Source organism: Gavialis gangeticus, unplaced genomic scaffold (assembly GCF_001723915.1).
Source record: "Gavialis gangeticus isolate Ggan-Ray unplaced genomic scaffold, GavGan_comp1, whole genome shotgun sequence".
NCBI lineage: Eukaryota > Metazoa > Chordata > Crocodylia > Gavialidae > Gavialis > Gavialis gangeticus.
The window spans coordinates 54,247,633-54,256,262 of NW_017729022.1; the positions used below are offsets into that span (position 1 = coordinate 54,247,633).

The following is an 8,630-nucleotide window of genomic DNA, read 5'->3' on the forward strand; positions in this document are numbered from 1 at the left end:
CATAGAGGGTGCACATGCCCCCCGAGTGTGGCAGTGCAGCCTCTACAAAAAGGTGTCACCAACACTGTTGGCAGTGCCTGCAGGTGGTCACCACTCACTGCCCTGCCTCCAACACCACCAGCAGCATCTGTCGGTGGTCTGCGATTTCCACTGGACACCACCGCCGCTGCCAGCAGCATCTGCGGGAGCTCCTGCCTACTGCCATGCTCCCCCAGCCGCCAAGGGTACCCGTCGTTCATGTACTCATCCGTATGTTTTCAGTCTTCTAGGCCTGTTGGCCTGTGATGCTAAAACCCCCGCTACCCAACACACAAATCTTGAACATTCTTCATTGGCTTGCATGTGGTTTCTGGGGTATGCTACAGGACACAACAAATAAAAGACGATTCCATTCTTAAGGAAGAATATCAAATGCTCAAATATAGAGGCCTTAAACTGGGGCTTAAGTGAGTTTATGGGAACATTTATATTGAACAACTTTAGAAAAAAGTACTAGCATTTGACCATACACAGAAATTAGGCAAACTATGAAGACTTTTAGCTTGAATCTTTTTTAGACCTCATCAAAATATAGAATTTGTTTCATGGGAAATTGTGACATTTCAAAATTCCTTGTGTTAAGCATGGAAATGAAGGAAAAAAAAAATCTAATTTCCCTGCTAACTGAAATTTCTAAAACAATTCTCTCTCAAGCGCAAAGCTTTTCACTTAGTCTCATATTACAAAGCTTCTCATAAAATGTTTCCAAAAATCTTGACTCAAAATGAAGCACTTCGACTTGTTATAAGCATTTTGATACTTTTGACAAGAATTCCAATGAAGTCAACACATTTCTGCAAAATCCTTACAGGTCCTTGAATCTGCATTTTCTATCAAAATTATTGCAGCAGAAAATAATCAGAACTAGTACAAGTTTAGGATGATGCATTCTGTATAATGAAGCCATGTTGTTCAAACCTGCATTCTGAAGTTCAGAAAGATAAGGAACTTGCATTGCAACTCAAACATAAAGGCAATATTATTCCACCACCAGTGAATGTTGAATCAATGTCTGCAGTTGCTTATAAAAAGCTTCTAGATCAGCAAGACAATATAGCACTGGATGCAGTATAGTTTGAACGGCCACCTCTGCCAGGCTTTTTTGCATAAAAAAGTACTGATTCCAAGACTTGGGAGAGAAATTTGTGACTTTATAATGGCAACTGAATAAAATTATTATGAAGTCTTCTGTGACAAATTTTCCCCTCCAGTGTTTGCGCTTCCTGAGTTCAGGGTATTGAATGCACCAGCAGGCTTGCACTTGGCCCTTTATACTGGAAAACTGTGATCTGATTTAACCAGTAATTCCAAACCAGCAGCCGCGTTAATATGCACACTTTCTCATTATTTCCATACACTTAAGCCAGACAGAAAGTAAGAGGACTTAAGTTTGCCTGATTCAAAAGGTCAAGCTAACCTGACAATGCTCATTTTGGCAATGGCTGTTCTTATTTTAAGGGTAAAAAGAATTTCAGAAGTTTTGCATAACTGGTGAATTTTTTAGTAACTAAGTTTGCTTGTTGCTCTCCCTATGTAGAAGACAGTAGGAGAGTAAAACAATGAGAGAAAACAAGTTGACAGGAAGTTGCCATTTTCTTGTTATATGTCACAATACAATAAATTATTCTTTGCAACAACCAGTTTAAGAGCAGTAGGTCCAGAATAGTCTTTGAGGAATACAGTAGTAAAATGACTTAGAATTCTACCTTACTGTCCAAATATATGCATCTTGGGAAGAGATTTTCTAATTTGTGGAGGATAAATACATTTTTACCCAAATGCATGGAAACTTGGCTGTGGAATTCCTGTTAGTGGTAAGACTTGCTGCACATACAGATTATATGATTTCTTTTTATACTTCTGAATTTGGTACATTTTGCTTAGGAGGCATTACTACAGCAGAAATACAGGGACAGCAATAAAAGGTGCTGCTTATCAGGACCACAGTTCAAGTTTCAGTTGGCAGAACAACAGTTCTATCTGGTGAAGAGGTTGTTCCTATCTATACACCATATAGAAGTTGCCTTTAAAATCCACTTTCAGTTGTTTACTTTATCAGTTGGTCACTTTAAATAAGGCACATAACTGGTCTGCATTTCCCTTCTCAGATTTTATTCAGCTGTGATACAGACTCCTTTCAGATGGGCAAGTCTTTCACCCACTAAAGTCAATAGCAAGAATGTCACACATTTTCATTGGAACAGGACTGGATCCAGCAGGTATAACATTGGTGCGACTATCAGGCCATTTCTACCCTTTTCTGCACGTTCATATACTCCCATGTTTTGGACAAAGAAAAGAATAAATTAAAGTGTAAGGACATATTTTTTTTTTTTACTAGTCTTAAAACCAGATCTCCAAGCACAGGGACAAGGTTGATGCGTTTGGTCACTCTGAGCAGTGCTTCAATACACAAGGGGCACGTCTACCCAAGACACTTACTACACAGAAGATTAATTCTACTGTGCATTACAGCAGTGGGCAAAATCTGTGCTAATGTGCAGATTTAATCTAATGCACATTAATGTCACTAAAAAAGTGTTCATCTGTGCTAATGTGCAGTAGTGCCAAATACAGCACATTAATTTAGTACCTGTCATTACACGTACTAAACTTAATGAGCTGTAGTTATGGCACATCAGTGAATGTGTAGACACACCCAAGGTGTTACTCAAAATCTGGTTTTGATTAAAAGTCAGAATATTATCCCAAAAAAGTTTACTCAAAACGGACCACGGAATCTTTATATTGGCTTGACAGTTTTTATTCACATCTTGTGCCACATAAGTAACAGAAGCCTTTAAAGTATGATCCACACAAGTGAAAAACATGTTTTTTTTAAACTCAGAATTTTTTTAAAAATATACAGTTTTTAATTAATTTTAAAAGATATAGTTAACATAGCTCCAATTCTGAATAGCAAATTCCAAATTTTTGCATTTTCTATAAAATGTCCAATTTGTAATTTGCTATTCAGAATTTTTTTTAAGTTAATTACTGCTATATTTTTTTTATAAGCCCACATGAAGTTAGGCAATAGAGGTTACAGACTGGACAGTCAGCATAACTATTGCATTTGTTCAGCAGAATGCTCGGCTTGATTTCAGTGTAACTACAACAGCTGAACTTACTGTGCTTTACTCATCTATGTATGGGTTTATTGCAACAACTTTCAATATAGACACATTTCCTCCCTTGCCTGATGCAACCCTTAACCAACTCAAAAGTTTCCACCTGGTACTCAAATTTCAATATGATTTGTCAAGTTTGGTATATTAAATTAGATAACTGATCCCAAAAACAAAACCCTTCAATTTCTCTTTTAAAGTAAAGTAATGTGTTATATTCAGGTAACCACTCATAAAGAATTAAAAAACAAAAAACAAAAAAGGTCAACATATCAACAACATTTATGAATGGTTCATAGAGAAAACTTAAAAGAGTTTGCCATTAATCTGCAAAGATAAATCTAACATAGAATACTTGGAAGTCCGTCATCTTAAGCAGGTCTTTTATTGTAAACAGGGAATCTCAATGCATGAGACAACAAGTCAAATTAATCACTGACAAGAAAAACCAAATGCAATGAAGTTAAGAGTTCCTCCACTTACATAACAATGACTTAAGCCCCATGCATTTATAAACCTAGTTAGTGATAGACTTGTTCAAAACACTTCCTAAGATAAACAAGCTTTTAGGACTTGCTTTCTCAGTTATCAAGGCTGGTTTGTTGAACATCACAAAATATTGGCCTGCTGTTCATTTAGACAATATCCACTTCTGGCAGACTAAAACCATTTGTATACAGTAGATGTGCATAATTTAAATATAGCCATAAACAAAGGAGACTGTAACAAGGCACTGATATTAAGAGATCTACAAGGCTGCCATTGCAAGTTAGAACACATTATCAGATCATGTCTGTTGCTTTGCTCCAGTTCCAAGAATAAATAATTTATACTACATAGTATCAGGGGATGCAACTCAGTAGGTAAAGACGCATGTAATTTTTTTAAGCAAAGTAGTACAAATTATACTTTCCCATTTTGCTAGTCACACAATGGTATGTAGATTTTTGAAAAATCGAGAGGATTCTTCTTAATGCTTATGTTTTGGTTTTTGTACTCAACCTGACTTCAGGCTGAGCAATCAAGATGAATACTTTTTAATACTTGAAGTGACTTTCACTCTTGTGCAGAAGGTTAGCACAAAGCCATGGCACTTGATAAATCCTACTTAAGCCCTCCTGGAAAGCTTAAAATGAGCTGTAAGTGGAGCATAATTCTTGTGGGGCCTCTTGTACAAGAGTGAACACAGTTCTAAGGTAACACTTGGGGAAACAGTTCTGTAACTCCTAAGGAAAATGACTATTTTAGACCCACTACAGAAGAATTAAAAAGCATGAAAAGAGTCTAGGAAGAAAAAATCTCTTTAAAAATTAACAACTGCAAAAAAAAAAAATCCCAACAGGAGCATCCTCTAACAATCTCTTTCAATGATTCTATGATTTCTCAAGAAGTGTGACATGGAACCAACTTATCTTCCCATCATTTTTAAAAAGGAAAGCAATGTCTTCAGAATCTCTGCCTGTCTGTACTGTTAAGGCATTTTTGCTAAAAATAAAACTATTTAACAACCCCCACACACCCCAAATAGATATAAATATCATTTTAGCAGCTAATAGAAGAGGGATTTCTGTACTTTGAAAAAATTGTTACATGCTACAAGGAAAAATGCTCTCAAAGACTCAAGAGTCCTTTCAATTATAAACTGCTCTCCAAGGAAGTTTTAAGCTCACATGTCCACATGTAGTGGCTTTTTTCTCTCAGCAATTGCTCTTATTTTACCAAACCAAATAATTCATCCATATACTAGATCAGAAGGCAGGCAAGGGGGGTCTAAGCATATTATATATTTTGAAATCCCTAAATGGATAGGAAGCCTAGGCTAATGCCTTCCGAAGCAACTCATGCTCAACTCAACATGTTATAAGGAGCTCCAGTTTTCAGAAGCTGGGTGTCCATCACTTGCTGAAATAACAGACCATTTTAAAGCATCTCACATTGAACATCTCCCCCCAGAAATATCACTAGGCAAGTTAAAATAAATTGGCCTAAATCATTAAGCACTTTTATACAAGTGAACTTCCTATCCAACATTGAAATATTAGTTTGACTGTAAGTACATGGGAAGTATTTATCATCTTATTTATATTTGCACATAAATTTGTTTTAGCATGCCCATGTTAAATAGTAATACTATCAACAGCAGGGTACTTTTCATACCAGAGCATTCCAAATGTACTAAGATTGCACTTTGGAGAAATTTCTCGAATGAGCTTAAATCCACTTAAAGATAGCATCAGCAATACCTTCTCCTCCAAAAAGAGAGCAGACATCCCAGCAAGTAAAATAATTTTCAGTGTTACAAAAGTAGAAAGTTTTAACTATAAACATATGGACAGATTATACAGCAATAGCAAAAACATTACCCCTACTATTTCACACAAGTATGAGAAGTAAGCATGGTTAATGTAGTGTATTTAATATCCATGTTCTTTTTGAATGAAGCAGCTGTAAGAGGCTATTCTGAAAAAAAAAAAAAAAGATAAAGTCTGCAAAATATTCTGGTTGGAGGGGATGACAACATATTTCTGTTTATTTTCTGGGTTTCTTACTGCCTGTCATAACAAAATAGTGATCATCACATTTAGTCTTCAATGCAGGATCTTTAAGTATACCAGGCACCCCCTTGCTACATTTATTTGTAGTCTTTCCTTTAGAGAGGGGCTTCTTGACTGCGTCAGCCAAGGTTTTTTCACTTTTTGGGGAATTTTTAATTGAAGACTGACTTTTTGTGGAAGGCTCTGCCCTTTTTTTTGTAGTTTGTACTTTGGCTGATGTCTGAGGAAGCCTCACAACAGATAATGGAGTGCGCTCAGGATGTTTTGATAAACTGGGGCCTGTCTGAGGGTTTCTACTGACATTTTGGGCCTGTAAATGCTCTCCTGCCAGCCGTCTGTTAGCAGCTGAAGACACACTCTTGCTTGTAGGCCCCAGTGCAGGTGATGCCTTGGAGGTTTTACTAACTGCAGATGCAGAATCTGGCTGTTTTAAGATTGGAGGGGTTCTGTTATTCTTCATCAGGCCAGTCCCAGGTGGTGGCACCCTTCTGGGAGCCTGGGATTGCATTCCTGTTTGAATTGGACTTTTGAAAGTGGATTTTGCTGTTTTTTCAGATGACTGATAAGAATGTGTAAGCTTAGATACAACATGAAGATTTGCATTAGGCAGTTTGGCAGGATTTGGTGAGTATTTTGAAGCAACCAGATTAGATTTAGCTGTGGTTGATATCACTTTGCATTTAGAGGGAGCACATTTTTGTTCTGAAGGCATTGGTTCAGTTGTCCCAGAGAATTCAGACATCTCATTTGGAGAGCAAGAGGCAGCTGAAAGTAGCACTGGTGCTGGAGAATTCAGGGATGGTACGACCTTAGGAGCATCTCGGGACCAAATACGTTTACTCGGTGTCTTTGAATTGCCAGGAGCTGTTCTTAATACTGCAGGAGAAGAGCTTTTGCTTCCAGATTGTGCTTGCTTTGAAAAAGAAGTTGGAGAGTTACACAGAGGAGACTCCAATTTCTTTGAAGTGCTTGTTAAAGATTTAAAAGGTAATTGGGCAACCGATGCTGAGGAACCTTGTACCTTGGAAGATACTGACACCAGCTTGGTGGTAGAGGGCGTGTTCATTGCTCTTCTGGGGGATGCCAGGGCAGGTGTCTGTGGTCGTTTAGATAGCACTTGCTTGCTGCGGACTGCATGAGCACCTTTTGTTGCTGAACCAGGAGCTGGGGATTTTGAATTTTGTTTCTGAAACATATTAACAGCCGATATGGGATTCATTACAGGAGGCTGCAGAGGTTTAGCTGATGGATCAGAGGCGCTTTCATTAGTTCCACCTTTCTGAAAGGCCAGGATTTTTTGCTCCAGAGTTGCAAATTGCAACACACGACAAGGATCATATTTGAGTAGAAAACCCTGAAGAGTATCCCAACCTCCACCAACACGTACCATCACGTGTTTGCCATGCAGCATCTAAGAAAAGTTGGGAGGGAAGAAGGAAGAGGTTAATGAAACTGAAAACATAATTACTTTAATATGAACTATATTGCCAAAATGCATATGTAGCATTGCTTCCTATGCTACAACTTGAATTCGTTGGGATTAATTAACACATCAAACAAAACAACCCCACAATATAACTTTGATAAAGTACCATTTATATAGTGTCCTATTCTGTCCCCCATCTCTTTTTTTAAATGAATGTAAAACAAAGACGTGTTTTGGTCCTTCTTGACATTACTGGCAATATTTTCATGACAGAGATAAATATATTAGCCAATTACTTGCCTATCATTGAAGTGGCAGGGCATTAGCAGCACTCGTCTCCTCTTTTTTTTTTTTCTTCCTTACAACAACTTCTGAAGTGGCCAGGCCACACCCTAGGCAGGCTGCATGCTACAAAGGCCACAATAGTACAAGCCATGGGTGTTGTTCCCCCAACCCAGTTGCCACTTCACAATTCTCCCACACACATGCAGACAGCCCACTTTCCTGCTTTAATGCATTCCTGTCTCTGGTCCTGCCTCCACCACTCAATTATGCATATGGCTGGACCACAGGCTTCTTACTCCAGGCTCCCCAGCACTGCAGGTTGGGCTATACTACACTGCCCCTAGAGGCAGGTACAGCATTGGCAGCTGAGGGGCAGCCTAGAGACCCTCGCTTTTGCTGTAGCAGAAGCAATAGGGGGAGGGGGAGTGGCTACCAAGTGAGAGCAGACATATGGCTCTAGTTTCCTCTCTAGAGCCTTGTAGGAGAGCTTATGTCATGGTAATTTTAGGGATCACTTGGGTTAACAATTGCCTGTGAATGCAGGAGACTGAACTCAATAGCTCCTTCCAGTCTTTAGACTATGTAAACAAAACAGTGCAAGTAATGTGCCTAGAATACAAAGCAAACTGAAAATGCTAAGGCAAAAATTGTTCCTGTCAAGATTGTGTGTTACTAGACACTGTACATTATAGCAATATTTTCAGACAAGTTAGTTTCAAGTGGACAATGTCCCAGTTCCTCAGAAATTGTCTAGTCAGTATTGAAATCAACATTTATATTCTGTTGAGCTAGCTTTTTTGCAGTTCGATTTATGACTTCAAATAGTAACGTAAAGCACTAAACTTTAAATTTAGGCAATTCAGTTTAGTTGTAACTATTTATACAGCAGCAGTTTGACACAATAGAAGGTGCAGACAGAAGTGCAGCTCCCGGGTCTAACTCATGGTGCTTCAAAGAAAGCGCCATGAGTTAGACGAATCCTCCCAACCCAATGGGCGTTAGCTGTTTGGTTGGGAGGTTGAGGGATCAAGCTCCAATTTGAAGTCAATCCAGGGAGAGAGGCTGTGATTCTGCAGCCTCCTCCCCTGGCTCTACTCCCCCACCACCTTCAAACCTCCAGCATCTAGCGCAAGAAGTCCATCCCAACAACTCCTCTCATCCGCGCATCCCACGGACGCCAGGCCCCAACACTTTCAC

General features: G+C 38.8%; 1 protein-coding gene across 1 annotated transcript in view; it reads right to left on the reverse strand.

Moving 5' to 3' along the window:
- Window positions 1-3,529: 3,529 nt before the first annotated feature.
- Window positions 3,530-8,630, reverse strand: part of GAS2L3 (growth arrest specific 2 like 3) — a 33,675-nt gene continuing 28,574 nt past the window's right edge. The window contains exon 9 of the mRNA XM_019514995.1: window positions 3,530-7,133. Coding sequence (XP_019370540.1) covers window positions 5,697-7,133 — 1,437 coding nt within the window. The 3' untranslated portion in view covers window positions 3,530-5,696. The remainder of the gene's footprint in view (window positions 7,134-8,630) is intronic.